The 21607-nt window shown below is 36.3% G+C and overlaps 2 protein-coding genes across 7 annotated transcripts; one reads left to right on the top strand and one right to left on the bottom strand.

Moving 5' to 3' along the window:
- Positions 1 to 133: 133 nt before the first annotated feature.
- On the bottom strand, positions 134 to 8876 carry Wcy (WW domain-containing adapter protein with coiled-coil wacky). 6 transcript variants are annotated; one of them, XM_076813943.1, is made up of 13 exons: positions 7876 to 8233; positions 7706 to 7739; positions 5409 to 5649; positions 4345 to 4430; positions 3844 to 3924; positions 3209 to 3407; positions 2733 to 3074; positions 2425 to 2648; positions 1341 to 1482; positions 1021 to 1244; positions 800 to 927; positions 598 to 677; positions 134 to 364 (listed from the first exon to the last, which is right to left on the bottom strand). In XM_076813943.1, the coding sequence occupies exons 1-12, from the start codon at positions 8049 to 8051 to the stop codon at positions 599 to 601; spliced, it is 1956 nt and encodes a 651-aa protein (XP_076670058.1). In that variant the 5' UTR covers positions 8052 to 8233; the 3' UTR covers positions 134 to 364; position 598. The 6 variants fall into 6 exon arrangements, with proteins under 6 accessions (XP_076670058.1, XP_076670098.1, XP_076670075.1 ...); XM_076813983.1 differs by lacking the exon at positions 7876 to 8233 and adding an exon at positions 8741 to 8876 and having other exon boundaries at positions 134 to 677; XM_076813960.1 differs by having other exon boundaries at positions 134 to 677; positions 2814 to 3074; positions 7876 to 8256.
- Positions 8877 to 8891: 15 nt separating this feature from the next.
- On the top strand, positions 8892 to 21066 carry LOC143369635 (uncharacterized). The gene is given in 10 exon segments (XM_076813825.1): positions 8892 to 9029; positions 9875 to 9983; positions 10121 to 10364; positions 10436 to 10553; positions 10634 to 10778; positions 10872 to 10959; positions 11041 to 11407; positions 11462 to 14369; positions 14372 to 16796; positions 16942 to 21066. Coding segments are annotated over 8 exon segments (4122 nt in total). The 5' UTR covers positions 8892 to 9029; positions 9875 to 9895; the 3' UTR covers positions 14536 to 16796; positions 16942 to 21066.
- The last annotated feature ends 541 nt before the right edge of the window (positions 21067 to 21607 follow it).

The following is a 21607-nucleotide window of genomic DNA, read 5'->3' as shown; positions in this document are numbered from 1 at the left end:
ATCTCGCAATTCCGAGAAAGAATGTTGAGTAGTTCAAAAGATTTCTATTATGTCGATGGGCAACATCATTCTCTTTCAAACGATCTGTGGGAATTAGGTGTGACAATGGCGGTAAAGAACTGTATTAAAAAACTTCTGGCACGAATTTTATTCCGAGATTTACAACAAAAATGTTTCAACTAGTTAAAATGCCGCTTAAACTTGGGATATGAAACATTGACACGTATAACATAGGTAATACAAGAGACGATGTGGACAATTCAATAGTTTGCAATGAACTGATAGAATAGATCGTTTTCTATTTACTTAGTGTTGTGTCTGCGTGTTGGATAGGCCTCCTGTGCTCCCCAGAGAGGCGGGTTTCCTAATTAATTATAATAAGACTCGTTAGCTGATAAACCGAGCGTGCCGATCCTCTCTGGGCAGCCCATATTTTTTTTTTTCATTACTATTTTATCACTTCTATCATGATATTATAATTTAGGTACAATCTTAATTATTCAATATTAATGAGAATATTAATAATTATGTTTTATTTTTTTTTTTGCATGAATTAATTATAGATTGTAATTATAATTACTTTATAAAGTTTCTTACACTAAGAATCATCAGACATGAAGGAATTTTGGGATTTCAGCTCCTCCAGCGTTTGAATTTGTTGACGGAGAAATAATATCCTGAAACGTTCAAACATTTGTTTATCGTTCTGGGTCCGATGATTAGGGCACCGTTCAATTGGCTATTTCACAGAGTAAGCGTCTAAGACAACCACCGGGGTAACATCTGTTCATCGAAATACCTCTGTTCCTGTAACGTTGCCTGGATTTCTGTCAGCCTCACTATCGATCGTGCCGTTTTCAATTCTGCCGACACTCTCGTACACTGCAAACTTCCCATTGTGTGTGCTTCTTCGCTAAGTTTCTGTGCCTGCGCAGCCATAATCGCCGAAACGTTTTGTATCAAGTACGGTCCAGAAATCTCTACTATTACGCGGATTAGATATAATCTGTACATATATACCTGTTTTTCAAGGATATCAGCAGGAAAAGCACGCACATGTTGCGTTAAATCTTCCCGATAATGATTAGCAAGTGACGGAGTTAAAGAAGGTGTTAGGGGAGGCTGTACTCTAGACAATGCTTGTAAACCTGTATTACTTAAATTTCCAAGGGAACCTAGTGTGCTAAGACTTTGCAACGAGCTCAGACCTTGTACTCCAGGATTCGTCCCCCCAGGGCTCGTCACTGTAAAAGAAGAGAGAACGAGAGGTGAGGGCGTAACTCTTGCACAGTTGGTTCCTGTAATAGGTAATACAGATTTATCGTTCGTTGCCGACATACATTTGCGAACATCAATGCAATCCTGGGTCTCCGAATGTGTGGGAGTAGGTGGGCCCTCGCTAGTAACATTGCCGCTCGTGTCAACTTTTAGCGGGACCATTACATCATTTCCACTATTATTTCGGTCTCCGCTAGCCGACTGCTACACAAATAATGTAACCGAACAATTTCGACGATTATTCTCCATTACATGTATAAATAAAATCTCTGGCTTCATAGAAATTACGAAGCTGAACATCAATGGCCAGCGTTCGCTTAAAATTACATTAACATATATTGGAATATTTAAGTTTACGAAGCTACCCTTATTTTGATGACAAATAATTAACAATGACGTTGAAGTATCTAATGTTTAACCCTCGGAAGACGAATGGTGGATATGGTCGCGTAAGACGAATGCAGGATCATTTTGACCCATAGCGACAATTCTACGGTAAACGGGTTTCACGAAAAAATTGAATATAAAATGAATTAATCCCAGATAAATAGGTAATAAAAAAATACATAAAAAAATATTCACGTACATTTGATACATAAAATAGGTGTATCACCTGTATGATTTTTTCAAATAATGTTACTGCAATTTAGGCATTTTATACTATATTTTGCCACTGCCATCACAAATGTAACATCGTGATCGACTTTGTCAGAGTTGGATCAAAATGACCCTGCATTCGTTGTACGAGGGTTAAAACTTGAAATTTTTGTAAAACCTCTGCTTTACAAGCGGACGTTAATGGGTTCATGAAGGTGAATTATTATTATAATACAATGCTTGTGACTTAATAATCAATAAGGTAAATTTAGTGCATAGTTATATGAATTGTTCTTAATTACATCTGAATAAAAATTGCACGAAACTTTTGTGAAAATGTTGATTATGTATCGAGATCAGCAATTATTAATTATTGGACGAAAGTAGACCCCCATTAAGAAATACAAACCCTGAGAATATGACAAGGGTTTAATTTGTCTCGACCACTTCTTTCTCATTAAATATATAAAGCTGAATTGAACAGGAAATTATACAACTCAAAGTCATTTGACTTTGCTTCGTAAAATTCTTCCTGAAGTTATTACTTACTTGTCGAGACAACAGGATCGCGGCTGTTTGAAGTGTCTGCAACGCCTTCTGCGGTGTGATGTCAGGCTGCTCCTTGTTACCTGTGATTTGAGACAGAAGTCTCGGTAGATTAGCTAATGAAACCGGTGGTCCTGGAGCATTGCTATTTCCTTGTTGCGTTGGTGAGTTCAATTTCCCGGGTGTCTGCGGTGTAGATGGTGGGTGTGATGTTAACCGAGGTAATGCTGTGAACAACGATCAGCTTGTTACCCCTTCTCTCCATTCCCTCGTCATCATCATCGTCGTCGCCGCTGTGAAACTGGACGTACCAGTGGCCAGCAAAACAGGGCCTTGCGGCAGTGGATCGTGAGTGCAAGATGTTAGAGGTTCGGAGGTCGGCGTAGAATCACCTGGTGAAATGTCCATGTCCTGGGCTTGACGCTCCACTCCCGCATCTTCTCTGCACGGCTCCCGATCTCTCTCGCGCTCTCGTTCCCTTTCTCGCTCCTTCTCCCTTTCCCTTTCCCTAACCGATACATCTTCTCTACTACTACCACCGCCGCTTCCGCTGCATGAACTCCAATATTCTCGTTTGTCGGACTGACGCGATGATTTGCCATCTCGCACACTGCTACTGCTATTTGACCGCGAGTTGGAATGTTTATCATGACCTGCGACGCAAGAAAGTGGAATACTAAGATCTCTTGTACCGAAGTTTACAGAATTCAGAATATGATTTTACGAATGTAAAGTGGTTTGATATTGTATTAAGATTAATCTAACGATTTAATACTGTTAGACGTACTTGACCTAGAAGAATAATCATTGGACTGACGCTGTCGATTATCTGTTCGACTGATCCACTCCCGTGGCTTTTCCCACTGGGAGACTTCCGTTTTACAATTGTAATAATACTTCTTGCCCGATGAACTCATGTGCTCTGACCAATCACCGAACCTGGCCGAACGTTCCATTGCACCTCCTCGTTCATCACCGCGTTTGTCCTAAACAGAGTGTTCTAAAATTTCCGGAAACGATTGAATGGATGGAAGATATTTATAAGCGCATTCCAAAACTTGTTCGAAAAGTTGAAATTACATTTGTCCACGTTGTAGATCCTGCTCACCTATCAAATCTCAATTCTTCGATATCTCTTTAACACTTTGAGAAAGACGTTTTACATTTCTTCTACATTGCAACACCTCGACGAACTCTTTAATTCATATATTAATTAATGATACTAATTTATACGCAGTTTCTAATAAATCTTTTTATAATCAATTGCCCATATGCTTCGTATTAAATTTGAAGATCTAATTGCGTATAATGTTGCGTTTAAGAAAATGGATTAGGACGATAGCTATTTTCTTATTTCATTAATTAATCATGTGTATTATTCCCGATTTCACTAATAAACGTTGAAGCACGTTCTATACTAACCTGACAGGAATTGTGTGATGGCTTCCTTTGAGATGAAGACTCTCTCGATGAATTCGATGATAATTTTATAGGATGTAAAATCTGTAAAAGCATACCGAGAGTTTATGTAAATATTGCGTGTCAAATATAATCTTTATATACGATACTTAAAGTTTAATGACATGCTGCCGATAAAGCACAAGATACTTCAAGAAATTTTAGGTCTGTGGCCATGTGAAAATTCTTCCACAGTCCATAAATTCATAGGGAATGGTCTGAAGCGACTGCCTCAGAAAGAATTTAGTATTCATATTTATAACTACTTTGTGCGGTTAAACTTTAAGTACATCGGTGCGATAACTGCGTTCGGAATTTGTATCGGATATTGAAATACGTAATATAAATCTTAGAAAGTTTAGAGTATTGAAATTATACTTATAACGAAGATATATTTATGTACATGTGTAACGTTTATTATTACTTGCTCTAAATGGATTAAGTAATTGCTAATAGCTTTCTTACCTCTCCACTACTCCTATCATGGTTGGTCCTGTGTTCTGAATCTCTGCTCTCACGGCTTCTCTTGTCTTTTGGGGATCGTGCACAATCTACACATATGCAAGCAAGCATGTTACAGCTGAAACTGTTAAGACACAACCCTGTTTTTATACTGAAGAAAGTGGAATTAAGACTGTAATTCTCAAAGCAAAGTTACACAGCCGATTTTGCCATAACTCAGTTTTCTACTACATTTTCTTAATGGTTAAGAAAGAAGAGCATCTTCTGCCTATTGTCCTAAACGGAAGCTGCTTTAAATGAAGTAGGACAAATACATAATGATACGTGTCTCTATAATGTTCAATCAATTTTCAATATTCAACAAGTGTAAGCATTACAATGTACTTTACAGGTTTTTCAGATTTCTCTTAGCTTTTTAACTGAATACGTATTATAGAAACATATTGGATAGTGCTAATTATTACCTACTAAATATTATATTTCTAAATACATAAGTTATCTATACAAGCTGCAGTGTAATACTGACAATTATTCACCTGTAAGTAGCATTTTGAATAATGTTATTAAAGCAATTAATATAAACTGCAAATCGATATGTAATTTCTATGTTAATGTCACTGTCATATTATATTATTAATTAATTTTGAACAACACTTTCTTCTATTAAGAGGATTATCCGAGGAAATATATAGTATTGTAAAAGTTATGAAACATTACGTTGAAATCTAACATTGCTATCTGAACAATAATTCCTTTGATATACTAAAGATTTATTCAGTTGTATAGAATGTTTTATTTCAATAATAAAAACTTTGCTTTCCCTTAATGTAATGTTTACGTGCTCCATAAAAACATTATTATTGAGTTATAGCAAAGATGACTGTATCATTTCTAATCGTAATGTAACTGTATTAATTGAACTTTCTAATCAATATATAGTATTTTATGAGCTTGCTACGATATTTCTTTAGCGCGGTTCGAATGTATTCTACTTTAAATATTAATCTAGAAATATGTCAAGCCATTATTATCTAACGGAAAGGAAGAAGTATGTTTATGTCAATTACCAGAATACTTGTCCCTAGAGGAGGATAACTTATAGTCTCTATTTTCTCTCTCCTTCTTGTAAAGGGGCTTGGATGTGTAGTTCCGAGGGCTATCCCTGTCTGTTCCCATGCCCATACCCAAGCCCGCTGCTGGACTGTAAGAGTTGCCATTTGGGGAATCCCGCATACGTCCTTCGTAACGACTATCTGACGATGTCGTCGATGAGGAGTAGCCACCCTTAGAACTGCTGTACTTTGCGTTCTGGAAATAAGCACGGAACATTACACGCGATTAAAATAAATCATCCCATTGCCCTGAAATTCCAACTCGCTTTGTAACTCGAACTATCGTTTTCCTTATTTGCACGAACTACTTACAAATTACATTTACCACAGACATCGAGAGAACAAAATAAAGGGGCGTTACTCTACAATAAGAATTAAGATCCCCCTATTATTATCATCATTTCCAGTAAAAGTAAAAAGTGCTTTAACAAAAGTACACGATAATAATACCACGCAATGCAGTTTCTTTTCCTGGACATAATTTGATTCAACAAGTTCTATATAACTTACAGGAATGTGACTTCAATGCATTAAGCAACAAACAAATTCTTAACAAGTAAAACTATGACTTTCACGAGCACATTACTAAGGATTAAAATGTTAATTAATCTACTCGTGCAACACTACCAATGTACTATGAGCAATCTGCATAATGTAGAAGAATGAATTATTGATTTTCTGAAAGTGAGGTTATGTTTACAAGACCAAGTAAGATTTTCATCTTCCAGAAAAAAATAACACATTTACAACAACCCACATATTGTTTATGCGTTACACGGTGCAAATTGCGAAGATTACACTACGAAAATAAACAGAATTAATGCATATATCTCATGATACTTAACTGGACGAATACTCGAGGGTAATATTATAGTTTTAATGGATTTTAAAGATATTTTAAAGATATTTCAGATGCTAGCACTTCAGTTGTTTCTATTTTAATGCTTTTTACACAGTGCGGATAACAAAAAAAAGCAATAAACTTTCTGTACAAAGCAAACATTCCTCACAGATGTTCAATAAACATACACCATCGAACATTTCCATGCTCTCTTACAGTTATGATGAAAACTTTCGACTTCTTGTAGTGGGAAAGTAAATGACAATTAAATCAAACTATATACTTATAATGGAATATTTTTAATATAAACATTTTGCTAAATATTTGTTAAACAGAGGAATAATTTTTCACGATACTTGCGACAGGCCCGTTCTACGCGACGCAACCGCATCGATGATACTGTTCTAATAGTCATTCTTGATAAAAGATGAAATTCGCAATGCTTACGCACAAGAAAAAAGTACAAAATACTAGTGCGAATTATCCTGAAATGCAAGTAACGCGAAGAAGAGAAATGCTCGTTTTCAGTAAATTAAGAATCCGCACCAATTGTAACTTCGCAACTAGAAAACTAGGCAGAAATGATGAAAAGCTGGAATCTACTATGATTAGAGATATATAATACAATTGAAATAGTAAATATAAATACTATTTAGTTTATTTTGCTGTAAAACCGAAAGTATGATTGTTTGAAATGGTTATATTCAAGTTTGGATCTTTTCTGAATAAGATTACTCAAAATGTTGTGTTAACCATCGTTAAAGTGAGAAATGAAACAAGATTTCGTGTATAACAGAGAAATTTGTGATACAAAATACTTTTGCTTGAATAGTCAAAATATGTAATAAGAATGTTTTATTTTGAACCTCGATGAATCCCAATAGTGAAACAGTTGTTGCTTAAATTTGTTATTGTCAAAAGCACGAAATTTAAAGGCAATTCTGCCACTTCAGAGGACAATTAACTGTGACACCAACTCGTGTCTCCCACACGCTAATATGACAGAAGAAATAGATTTCTCTGAAAGTTAATCCTCTGCTTCTAATTTAATTGATTGACAGCCTATTTTACTTTTATTTTCTCCACCGCGAAGGAATTCAAAGATTTTAAGCACCGTAAAGCCCGAAAATAGGATACTTGATGCAGCATTTTGAAGGCACGAATCCAAAGTAAAATATTTCTGTTTCATTGCTTGACCATCCAAATAAAACTATTCTGTTTCCCAAGTATCCATGTTATGCTTGAAATAATGTATTTATTTACATCTACCTCCCTGTAACACTATTTAAAATACCATTCTGGTATTTTAAATAGCTTCATTTCAAATTTTACCCAGCTCTGGTGCAATCATACCGTAGACGAATTACCCCCCTCCGAAACCCCCGACACCAATTGCTCGAATGATATTTACCTGATAGGGATGGGCCTGGTGCTTTTCGAAGTACCTGCAATCATACGAAACGAATCGTGAATAAGATCGCCGGACAGCAGGAGTTCCGCGATGGAAAATGGAATTTCCATCGGGGAAAATCTCCCGCGAATGGCGGTAGTAGTGATGTCGAGTGGGTCGGATGGACGGACTTTGGTGATGAGAGGTGAGGCGAGTAGAGGTTGGTTGTGTCAGGATTGGGTATTTGACGGCGGTACCCTACCCATCGCTGATCCTTTGTGGTTTCCTCGCATGCATTACCATCAATGCCGGTGTCTGTGGGAAATTCACGGCCTCGGATGTTCCCTTTTCGGTCGGTCAATGTCATAAAAACAACATTAACGCTTATTTAACAGTCAACTTTCTTTCTACCCGGACGCCATGTCACATACGTGATCGGCCGCTAGCGGTTATAATAGGCGAAAAGTTCGAGCGACGTCTGCGCTTCGGTGTGCAACTTCTCTCCGCAGGAGCGTACATACTGAACTCGCCGCGACTGCACATTACATCGTCGGTCGCGCCTAATGAAACTTCCCCTTTACAAAAGCCCCCCGATTCGCACTTCTCTTAGAATCCCATCGAAATTTAAAATCAATCTTACGTGATACTCGGGTAACTAAAACAAACTAAAACATACCTATCCCCCGTTTAAAGATTAATTCGTAAAGCGTGTATAAGATCTTAACAGCAACGAATAAGAGTTTGTAGTTTGCGTAGACCGTATTATACCATTTAATGTCCCTTCTCAAATATCTATACACATGTAACAATGAGAGATGTTTGTATTACTCCCGAGCAAATATGAATGGACTCAACCATCAGATGTGAATGGTACTTGATTTTCAAGATGTGACGACCAATTACGCGATCACAGAGCGAATAAGCGAGATCTACTTTAATGAACCAAGGAAGGAGAAGTATATGAAGCCTCGATACAGGGATTAAGTTCGACTACGAGTGACATAAGTAGATTATTTACGATGGTGCGTGAGGGTGCCTTAAAGGGTGCGGCCGTACCTGTTCCTGCAAGTCCCGCACCGACGGTCCGAAATGCTCGGCTCACGGCGGCGTTAGGCTAGTGTCGACGCGAGGCGTCGCGTTTCACTCGATTGTCGAAGAATTGTCGTAAGTTTCGAGTGCACCGACAGTAGGCGGCGCAAGTCGCGGTGAAATACTTAGGCTGTGTCGCGTGCGACTGTGCGATGTAGTGAATGCAAGAGACCCGGACTCGGAGCGATGAGTACGCTAATTCGCGGCAAAAAAACAGTGACCATCATCGTGCCCGCTTAGTTTCATTTTGTTACGGGTATGTACTAGTACGCAGCGGCGACATAAAACCGTTGGGCAAGGAGAGAGTGGGGACTGGCCCGGTTTCTGCGCTCTCGACGCGCTACCGAAAACAAGCTCGCGCTCAGGCAAACTTGCGCACTTTCGTTGTTGACTTATCCCTCCAGATTTTCTGCATGACGTCCTGCGAGCATCGGCACGCGATCGCGCCTGACAATCGCCGCAATATGCGATACGCGCACCTTATATTACAGAATGCTATGCCCGGGACGCGTATGATTATGCCTTCGAGTACCTTCATTTTATTCTCTTTTTTCGATTGGTACAGTAACGCTTAATCTGCCCTGAGGAAGTAGGTAATGATCCCTTTGCCGCTACCCCTACAGATGCGCTCGATTAAAGTGACCAGATATTTTCTGTTCCAATGCTAGACAAGCAATCAAGCAAAACAAAAGGGGTTAACAGATTCGTGAGGAGATCTTTTCCGTAGTTTATTAAAGCATTTACAATATATTTAAAAATACATACTTGTGATTATAAAGTGATACATTGAAACGAAATTAAAAATATTCCTTTTTCACAACAACAAAAAGTAGAGGAAACAGTAACTTTATGCCACTGCAATGTAAAAGGTTACATGTCCAATCCGGGACACTTTGCGGGACAAAGGGCTGAAATACGGGACTGTCCCGCACGTTGCGGTACGTCTGGTCACTTTACGCTTGATGCACATTGTTCGGCGAATGTATTTGCGTAATACGTTTGTTGACTTCAAACGAACGTAATCGTAAGAGTACACAGAAATTCAGAAACTGATCGCTTTATAATAGCAGCGTCAGACAAGTGTACTTGTGTTCCTTCCAGGTTTTATAGAGATTACGTTTAATGACAATTATGGCTCAACCTACACAGGACATGGATATAAGCAGTTCTTTAACTCCAAACGACAACTCGTTAAATACTGATTCCTCAAGTAACGAACATTATTATTTGTTAATGACCCGAGAGGAATTAGAACTTTGAAACAAGTATCTGTATTATATTTTCAATGTTTCGTTCCTCTCGGACGATGATAAGTAGGCATAATCTTAATACCAACACTTTTCGTAGAAAAACTTTCTGCTAAAGAAATAGCGATGGGTGAAAGAGATGAAATAAATCTGGAACGGACGCACGGCGGTTTCGTCGTCTCGAAGAGTTATGAAAATCAAGAGGTATTGGATGGTCAGTTTATTGATGTTAAATCGTCCGAAGATACATTTCCATGGCTTGTTAAGTTTAATAAAATGATATGCTCGTCCGTGGGAAGTAAAAGTTTGCAGCTGCTCGAACGTTTGCTCGTCCTTTATACACAGTAAGATCGTAGTTTCCTTTAAAGACCAAAGTGAGAAGTATACGAATAATCTAAGAAATTGTGCATTTCAGAAATATTTTAACCAGTATTAATACGTATTGCGAGAAAGCACTTGATATGATGAAATTGAAAAATCATATAAATAATACTTTAACGGTTTTTCACCTTTACTGGCACGATATTAAAGAGGTACCATCAGAAACTATTAATTCGAGATGTAATTTATACGATAAGGTATGACAAACTTATGAATTCGTTTTCTTTTACAGTATGTTAACAATTATGATTCATACCTAAATGAAATGTCAGTACTATTAGGAATATATATAGACATGGAGCTTAAGACATTTAGGCACAGTAAGGATTCCTCCTCCATAGCTACAAAACTTCTTTCAGCATTATGGATATATTTAGGCAAGTAGGAAACAATCGGCGTTAAAATTAAGATAATGTCTTTACACTCAGAAAGACGAACGGATTAACGTATAATATTAATTGCTATTTCAGATAACTCAGAAAAGCATATCTTCAGAGTACTACTTAAACTTAAACATATTACTGAAAAATATATGAAAATATGTGATCCTATATTCAGGTATGCTAATGTACAATACTCTCCACTTGTTACTTGATAGGAGGAAGAATTTAATTTTGAACATGATTTTTCTTGTATTAGGAGAAGTTTTACCAGCCTGAAAAGAGACGTAGAATCTTTAACAGATGTAGATTATGTCAGGTACTTGCTTGCTTTAAAAATGTGGGAAAGAATGAAGGAAAATCTCGAAGAGAGAAAGAAAGTGAATAAGATGGCTTTAACGATACTAGGTTCATGCGCGCCAAAAATGCGCGATGAGCTTTTGAAGATCATACCAAAACCTCCTATACGACAGGAGAACGAAACACTTTGGCTGCTACAACCAAATGTTTTTGACCTAAAGACAGTATGCAATAATTTTTTAGCGTTTGAAGAGTCTATGTCTGTTCAGTTTAAAGATTCTTATTCAACAATGGTTTCCGATTTAACCCATTTCCAGAAACCACAGGTAATTTCCTCTTCATTTACTCTGGTTTCAACGCTTAATCTTTTATGCTTCCAGATTATTTCGTCGTGTGGTGCGAATCACATTCAAGAAAGCACTATGAATTATAAATTAAACAAGCATGAAACGTGCAATTCGCGAGATACACGTTCCTCCGAAAATACAATAGATTCTACTAAGTTTGCAAATAAAATCTGCTCCGCGAAGAAGAGAAGCAAATTCAAGAAGCATAAAAGAACATCGAAATTACAACCTGGAGAGATACTATTAGTCGACTTAACCGAAGATAATGAATCGTTGAGAGTGGATACGAACAAGAACAGGAAGAAGAGATGCAAAAGAAAATTAGAATGGTTGAAAATAATGAAGAAAAAGTACAAAGTACAAAAGCAGGTGGGCGAAGTGAAGTGTAGAAACCAAGTGGAAATCGCGGATGCCCATAGCACGGAGAATTCTGAAAATTCTGCGGATAAAATCCTTTTGGAATATCTACCAATTTCGGACAATAAAGTTAGCGAAAGTACAGGGCCCTGTACTTCGGTGGAGGAAGAACCTCTTGGGAATAATACTAATTACGTTCATTCACAAAACATGCACGATTACATTTGCAATAAACGAAGTAAACAATTAAAAGGCACGTTTCAGCAGAAACAATGTGATAACTGTGTTTCGCCGCTGAGACAAAACGATGTACAGCACAGCAGAGTTTTATCTTTATTGAAGCCTTTAAATGTTGTCGGGCAGAATGTTAAAGAACCAAAAGCCGCGTTGAATGTACTTAGGGAAAGCAGCGAACAGAATGTAATGTCTTCTCAGTTTACTGTTTCTTGTAGAAATACAGCCGATAAAGCTAGCGAAGTAGACACTCAGGATAAGGAAGAATTATTCCCCCAGCCAAAAAGTTCCATAGAGACAATACTCTTATCAAAGGAGTGCCAAAATAGTATTGTAAATACACAGTCTATAAAGCAAGAGTTACCAACGAGTACGGATTGCAATACGACAGGGGCTGATACTTGTCGTTGCAATGCATGTGTTTATGTACGAAGCGACTTACATGGCTTCAGATCTATGAACAGCAGTCATAGTTCGCAAGCGACAGAAGCTGCGAGGCAGAAAGTCTCTTACGATGCGCACGAATGCACTAGTTGCTGTAAGAAAGCTGAAGTAAAGCCCTTCTTCTGTCACAATTACAGTATATTTAATACCAAAAACGAGGATAACACTGAAAATGCAGTAGACGATAATAGTAGCGATAAGAAGCCGAATTGCGACAAAAGCGTAATCTGTATGCTCAGTGATCTCGACAAGTGCATGGATGTTTTGAATCGCGTCGGCGAACACATTATGACCGTGCACGCAGAGAAAGAGCGACTAGAGTGTTCGGATAAGACGAACATGTGCGCCGTTTCCACTACAGTCCTTGGGGATCAGATTGAAAAATCGTCGCTACGGTGGGCGCAGAATATTCATTCGTTAACGAACTCGGAGAGGTTCAGTAAAATTCTGGAATTATACGGAAAGAAAGAATTCGCGAGTTCCTGCAACTCTATGGATCATCACAGATGCGGTAACAAAGAAACTAATGCAATGCTGAATCAGGTGAAATGTGAATCAGAAAATTTAAAGAAACTAATGGTTTCGGCATCTCAAACAAAGGAGTTACACTCTCACGGAAAGGATCACGCTGATTTCACGGAGAATAAATTGCCCGATGGTTTCATGTGTAGTCGCATAAAATCCGAGTTAGAGCAGTCTAATAAAAAGGACTGTGAAAATTTCGAAGTCCTTTCAGATCAGTCAAAGAATAGAAATAAACATAAAGTCTCTATAACAAATGACCAGCCACGTGCCACTGATTCTCTCGCATATGATTTAAACAATGAAGAGCTGTATGAAGATGCATGTCGCGAGTCTGCATTGCAAAGTCTCTCGCGGAAAAGTGACTTTACAAAGACCTGTACCCTAGACGAATTTGAAAATTTTGATATTTTGGATAGTATTCTAAACGGAGGTATAACTAGGGAAGACGAGCAAGAAATTTTTGAAGATTCGCAATCTTCGTTGACGTCGCCGATCGATTATGATACCTCCAATAACGAGTTAAACTACATTTCAGAATTCTTGCAATCGGAACATTCGTATACAAATGAAAAGGAAGAAAGATACATTACACCGGATATAGAAAATGCCTCGACACCACTGCCGGAAGGTAGCCTCGGGACAACTAGAATATTGAACTCTCTACTGGATTTCGAGTTAACGAATATGGACTCACCCCCGAATGATTTCATGTACTCCAACGTGCAAGCGGTTAATCCGCGATTGATTAAAAAAAGTTCCGAGGGCGAACTATTTTCGGTGAAGAATGAATCCGAATTGAACTCTCAGGGGAAAGTCGTGGAAGCTGATAAAAATGACGCTGAAGAAACGCTTTCCCGAAAGAGAGACGAATTTTGTAATAATCAAAGCGATTCCGCTGACAGTGACGTAGATTTACTAGGATTTGGATTCAGCACTAGTAGAGAAGAAACGCACGAATTCCCCACGTGGATTAGAAATCTATCTTCTCTCTCTAGTCAGCCAACTACTTTACCCAATTCAGATGACATATCTTCCGAAACAAAGGAGCCGTTTCCTAAATGCAGCCACTCTAGTCCTGTCGATAAGCTTAATATAGATACTGTAGTAGAAAGGTCATATATTTTTCGTAACGAAGATACTACTAATCAAGTTCAATCTTCCAGCCACGCGATAAATCGCGTGTCACCTAACGTGTGTACTTCCAATAGTCTCCTGTCGAATGAATTAATGAATTATACATCAAGTCGAAGAGATGATTCTCCATCGTCGCATAAGCATGTTCATAAGAAACTGGGAACAAGTACTTTAGCAATGGAGCAACCTTTAGATTGCAATTTATTGTCACAGCTTCGCGGAGCGAACTGCCAGAATGTAAAAACTCTCCGAAGCAAAAGAACGTTCAGAAGAGTATACAGAACAGTTGCAAAGAGAAGCAAAATCATATTAGGAAACATAGAATAGAAGTTAGCGCACAGTCTAGAGCAGGGCTGCACAGGGAGCCTTTTTCAGCGCCTAGCGGCGAGCAACCAGCTGTAAGCCGTTACTAAGGGTAGAATCAGTGAGAAGACCTGCAGAAGTGCAGGTGCGGGCTCGTAGGCGCGTAGCGTAAGTATATCTAGCTGGGTTCCTTGTGGGGCCCCAGTGCAGAGCAGGTCCCGCAATATAATTCGGTGGGGTCATGAAATTTCCAAAACATTTGCTAAAAAACATTTCGTATGACTTGACGGTTCGATTTTACTGATAATAAAACATTTATTGCTAATAATACTTATCTCTTCAGCGACACAGAAAATAATTAGAAAGTTAATACTATACGAATACAGTAATCCCCCGTTATGAGTCCGACGAACGGGGCTGGCGGCGGGCTCATAGTGGCTTGCGGACATGATTCCGCGCGGCCAGTGGCTGTGTCGACTCGTTCGTTTCCTCTCGCTCGTTGTCCGGTTCTCTCACTCTCGTCCGCAGGCTTCCAAGAAATGGTGGGGATAGTCGCTGAACTGTCAACGGGAGGAAAAAACGGACTCATAACGGGGAATTACTGTAAATACCTCGGACACAAAGAGAACCATAATTTTAAGTAACGATATATATCATTTATTAAAGCTAGAACATGATATATCAATAAATATATACATATGTGCAGTACGCATCTGGGGCTGGCTCATCATAGCACATGTAAGTTTTCTTTGTGTTCGAGTTATTTATTTGTATAGTATTAACTTTCTAATTATTTTATGTGTCGCTGAAAAGATAAGTATTATTAGCAATAAACGTGCTATTATCAGTAAAATCGAACCGTCAAGTCATACGAAATGCCGGCAGTAGCAAACGTTTTAGAAATTTCATGATCCCACCGAATTATATTGTGGGACCTGCTCTGCACTGGGGCCTCACAAGGAACCCAGCTATATATACTTACGCTACGCGCCCCCACCTATCCTACTGCAGTTCTCCTCACTGATTCTACCCTTAGTAACGGCGTACAACTGGTTGCTCGCAGTTAGGCGCTGAAAAAGGCTCCCTGTGCAGCCCTGGTTTAAAGTATCAAAACAGAGATTAAGATGTAAGAAGAAGATTATTAAACAGGCGAAGAAAGAAGAAGGAGAATCACCTTCGTCTATCGTCCGACCTACTGAAGACGAATTAAGCTTAAGATGCTCGCAGCTTACGGTTAATAACCCCTTGATTCAAATCCGCAGGGCGCGCAGAGCACGTGCGAATTGCCATTATCGTTTCATGTGTCGTATTGTCAAAAATCACCTCGTGCTATATATGCCCATCGAAGAATATGTAGAAGCAATTGAAATGTGTAGGTACTCACCAGTTGAGAAATATGTCTCAAAGAAAACAACAAATTTTACTGAATTTTCATGGAAATTCCACGACGAATACAATCATCACGGAAGACTCCAAAGTGGAGAAGTCTCAATGCACCACGGAAGGTAACATCTCGGAAGATTCAAATGCGCTGCGCGAATCTGTGCAACCTCAAGCTCCAGAAAAAAACTTGCTTTAAGTTGTCCAAACGAATTGTAAAAGTTGACGCAGATGTTACCGAAGCGAATCTGACGACAGATAGACGTGTAACTGAAATTTCAAATAATATTCTTATGAAATCTGGCGCTAAGTGGATGTTGCAGTATATAGATGCACAGCCATCGAAGTTTGTTAAAAAGCAAGTGGTCGCAACTGTAGACGAAGAGACGCCTCTGAAGAAAAAGAAACTGTCGCCTAAATTCGCAACATTAGGGGCAAACGCTATTGTTTGTTCTATGAATCGGCAGGAAGTGCAAAAGAAACATTTCGCTTCTGTGAAGAAAGGTAAATTTATTCTGGTACTTTCTTTACCGCATTTCTCGCATAATTTCAGTATATCGTTACTTTGAGGAACATTGGTGTGCAATATATATTTTTACAATCAAATATCTTTATAAAGTATTTATCTCTAATATACATTTTATATTAAAATGTTTTTGTTTTTTTACATAAAATTATAGTTCGTTGAATTAGAAATTTTGATCGTGTATGTTTTAAAAAACGTAATAGCAAATGGTTTCTAATATCTACACGGAAGATCAACACTGGAAGATACTTTTGAGTGCCTTGCAATTTATTTTTATACGAAAAACATTTATTTTAACGAGACTGTTATTGATATTCAAAGATTATAATAGCTGTAAGATCTAAAGAATCTAGGAAGTGATAATATGATTGTATTTATATTTTTCACTAATAACAGTAAGAAACATAAAATGCAAAATATTGCCTTCCACAATCTTGTTATCGTTAAGAATTTCATATCGATTGGGTAAGTTTATGTCTCGTTTATATACATTTTTAAACCATTTTTTAATAGAATTATTATTTATTTAGAGCTGTTTAATCGAAACAAAATTCGCTTGTTTGAAATGTTTCGTGGTAGATGATTATTTTTAATGGTGTCTTATTTACAGGTTTCATATGTTCAAACAGAAGAAAAAATATGTTAGGTGAGTAGACCTGAAACGTGTACAATGTTTCTAAAGTAAGCCTTATTTACTCACTATAAAACACTCGTGTTTTAAATACATTTGCAAAGAAACTTCTGTAAAGCTTTGCAAACTTTATACAATACGGACACGTTGCTACATATACATTATCTAAAGGTATACAAAGTTTCTTTCGAATAAAAAGAAATTATGGTTTCTAAAGATGAGAAGAATTGTTGTCACTAAATTATATAATTGATCATGATAATCGCATTACTTGAAATTTTCAAAACGTGACTGTTCGCGACTGTCACACAGCATTGCAATTTCATACATCTCTGCTTTAGCGAGGTAGATTTTTGCACAATTGGAATATTTGTTCTAATTCATAAGAGTCATACTACTTTATTAAGATTGTAACATTAATCGAGGGAAAGCTCTGTAGTATGATCATACTTTTATTAGTGATATTGTGATTACGATACTTTTCAGTTTCAATAAGCTTGTACCACATATTTTTTATTTAGATGTAAAAACAATTTCAAGAGATGAAGCATTTGCTTAAAACTTTAACCAGCTGTTTTAATGCTATATACACATTAGACATGTATTTAATTGTCTTATCTGTATATTATGTTTGGTAAAAACTATCACCTTCAAAGTTAGATCAGATTTTCTTTATTACGGACATATTAAAATATAATTTCACCTCTTAAAGTTATTATGTAACTATTCTCAATAATAAAACATATCTGTATATCTTGTTGAATTTGAAAAGAAAAGTGTCGTTGATTAGAGTACTATAGACTATACATAAATAAGTAATTACTTCCAAAGAATTTTTAAGCAACAGGTTAATCTCTTGAAAAAATTTCTATTTTTAGTACAAACAAAAAAATACATATTGTAATTATACATGCCCGCTCGAGAATTTCACTGTACAGTGTACATAGTGAAATTCTTAAACGAGTATGTAGAATAATTCCTATGATTACCTGAATCTTGCATACCTGATAATTTCAAACTTTCTCAATTTTTTCCAAAGTATTCGATTTACAAGTGTACATAGGTGTAAATAATATAACAAAGAATGCTTTTAAACATAAAGTTTATGTAAGAAAGCACTTCAATGATCTCTTCAGTAATTTCTAGAGCAAACACTTTTTAAAGTTTTAGTTGTTGTTTCACTTATATTTTCTACACTTATTGTTAGTTTTTCTTTAATCGTAAAATTTATTTAGTTGCGAGCAAGAATGTTTTAGGATTACATTTATTAATTCTTTGTAGCTTTATTGTTGAGGCTATTATTAATTATTCGCTTTCATTTTAGACTGAAGTACAACAGGATATTTCCTTAAAATTACAATATCAAGAAACATATACATTATCGAATATTTTTTTTAATTAATTTAGCGTTACGTAAAGTGGAAAAACTGCCCAGTATTACATACATAGTCTATGGTTCTAAGTTTTTGGTCGTCTTTTAAAGTAATATTAAATCATGTTATTTACAAGCAGTAAATTTTACCAGGGTTGCTAAAAAAATATTGCCAATTGATAGAACTGAAAAATGCATAATTGGTCATGGGATTGTAGACGATTAAAGGTCGTTGGGCATTTTGGCGAATGCGGCGATACGAAGAGAAAAATTTACAAACAATTGATGACCGAAGCGCAGCGACAATTAATTATTATTAATTTCTTCGATTCGCTTCGTCGCGCTTCGCCAAAACGCGCGACGGACTTTACGTAGCGTTCAAATAGTACGGAGCACTGACCTGTTCAAGATAAACAAAACATTTAGAATTGTATGCATTATCATTGAAGTAAGCTATAACTGCAAACAGTATTATTCAATATTAGTGGATATTACGTATTTATAACAATACTAAGCACGAAGTGTCAAAACAGTTTTACAATTTTTATTGAATTTAGCAATAGGTAGTATGTATTCTTAGAGCTATAGTGAAGGAAAACATTTATTTTTAGCCAATGAAACTGCAAGTTTTTTTAAAAAAAAAAAGAAAGTTAAACAAGCAATGCAAGCAATGAAAGATAGTAACGTAGTGGTCGTTCTTTTCTTTTCTACCAAATGAAACTTATCAAGTTGTTTCCCCAAAGTACAAGAGTGATTTAAATTGATCAATACACCGTTTTCTTGAACTTGAATTAAAAAATCATTGTTAGCTTAATAATTAGAATGGTAATATTATTTTCGATAGAAGACGCGAGTTTCAAATAGTATAGTTTCATGTCAAGAATAGAGTTAATTATGTGTAGTATAAAACTTTTAAGAAAGAGATGTTAAGCATCTGCACTTTATAAGTACCATTTAAACTTTGACTGATTTATGTTCTAGCAACAGGGGTCTGCTGTTTAACTTTTATGATATCGAATTTCAGATAGCAAACATTCCACTCGATTGTTTTACTACAATTGCTCCCTTAAGGAATATCGCCAAGTCTTGACTATTTCATAAATTACATTATAAGTTTCCCAACGAGACTGTTACTTTTATGTATTACACTTTTCAAGTAATTAGGATAGCTTGAGCAGAACTGTCCTTTAAGATCCGACTAATGTCCACAGGAAGAAGTATCACGCGAATTTACAAGCAGGAAATAGTTATTCGCCTAAAATTTATACAGAAACGCAATAAAAGCTATTTTATATTCCGAGAATAGTAGATAACTATGTAAGTACAGTAGCACGGGAACAGCCTTTTGTATTTTGCGAAGAGCTGTACATCCATTGGAGTATTTAAGGTTTGGAATTAAGAAGCACTTGTATCGCTACGAAAATCACACTTATCTCACAGTATATGTTTATCGAGTCCTTAGGCATAGAAGGTGCGTAGAATGAGGCAGAAGCGTGCAGCATATTTACTTATTTGTGTTGCGCAAAGCGAAATTTATTTATAATCACTTAATTTAAGCATGTAAACACAGAGCTTTCATAAGTATATTTTCCGGACACATTTTCCTCTCAACATATTTTTTATAGTCGCTGGAAAGTTGTAACTGTAAACAATTATATGAAAATTCACGCGCCTGTATACATATTTAATTACACGAACATGTAGTGGTACAATTTATCTTGCACGCATTAACCCACTAGTGCCTGGATTACTTTTCATCGATTAAACGACAAACTGAATTCTATTTTATGGACAGAATGTTTCGATTGTTGTACAAACAGTTCTTTAGCTAGCGGTAACAGACATGTATAATGGCAATCTATTATTATCAGTTAAGACTGTTTATTTGGAAAAGAAAGACAGACGTTGAAGAATGGAAAAGTGCATAACTACTGCACAATAATTAATGAAAGCGCTACACTGATTTGTTACACACCTTTCATATATTAATTTGTATTTTCCCTATTGCCTTATCCGAGGATTAATAATACGCAAATAAAATCTCACAAGTAGTATAACTGTTCGGTAAGACTATAGTTAATAAATAATGAAAAGACTACTATGCAAAGACTAGGAAAACGTGTATTTCCTTAATTAATTATTTTATCCCCGTAATTCTACGTGCCGAGTATAAAATATGGTTCAAAACGTGATTTTACATAAAAAACAATACTTGGTACTTCCACAATTGTAATTAATCAACGACGTTCTTGATGAAAATAGTATACAGGAACGATTTTTAATTCAACCAATGTTCATACCATGCATTTAATTGATTAAAAATGTTTTGTACTATCGAATGTTTATATAATTGCACAATCGAGTCACTGAAAAGAAACATACTTAAAAAAGCCAAAGCTGATAAATCTTGAGAACATTCTACGCTACTTAAAATAATTTTGTAGCTTTTGATTCCCAAAAGATTTATGTAAGTATGTATAACATTAAGTCCATAATAATATGATTGATATGTATGGAAAACAAGATATGTGCCATCGTGTTTGAGTAAACAATTCTATGCGAAAGGATGAATGTAGGTACTATTGTTCACGCCATTATTTTGCAAACATCAGTGCCAGTCAAAGTTCGTAATATTATATGATTTATGTAACTTACATGATGTATGTATTTACATTAGGTTACCAACAATGTACAATGCAGAGACTGAACAAAAAATAAATTTCCTTTTTTTTTTTAAAGAAATCGCCGGTGTTAAAATATTCCCTTTCTTTCTGCAGCACACCAACTGTTAGATATTTTTAGCACTAATATTTAAAATTATTCATTATGATAAATTTCCTATATATATAATTAAATAAAGTACTGTAGACTTATATATAATATTATTCTTAGTCTTGTAGAGTTTGCTAAATATGTTCTAATAAATTAAGTTCATTGCAATTAGCGTTTCATTACACTGTTGGGAGTATGCTTACAAGATGTTAGATTATTTAAATGCGCTTAAATGTAAATATATTTACAATTACTGTATACGAAATGTTATAACTATATATATATATGTCCATGCTTTGGATCTAAAATAATTTGAACTTCTATGCCTCTTCCGTTCTTTTTTACAAGCCTAGTTAGAATATCTTAAGTACACAAAAGACTACAACTATATATATTTCCTGTACTTCTTGGAGTTTAAAATAGTTTCATTTTCCATGCAACGTCCACATGAGGAATAATTATGAAACTATTATGTGTAAACAAATGTTTCTGTTCAGAGGA

Source organism: Andrena cerasifolii, chromosome 1 (assembly GCF_050908995.1).
Source record: "Andrena cerasifolii isolate SP2316 chromosome 1, iyAndCera1_principal, whole genome shotgun sequence".
NCBI classification, from domain to species: Eukaryota; Metazoa; Arthropoda; class Insecta; order Hymenoptera; family Andrenidae; genus Andrena; species Andrena cerasifolii.
Note: the sequence above shows the minus strand (reverse complement) of the source record. Positions and strands in the feature narration are given on the sequence as shown.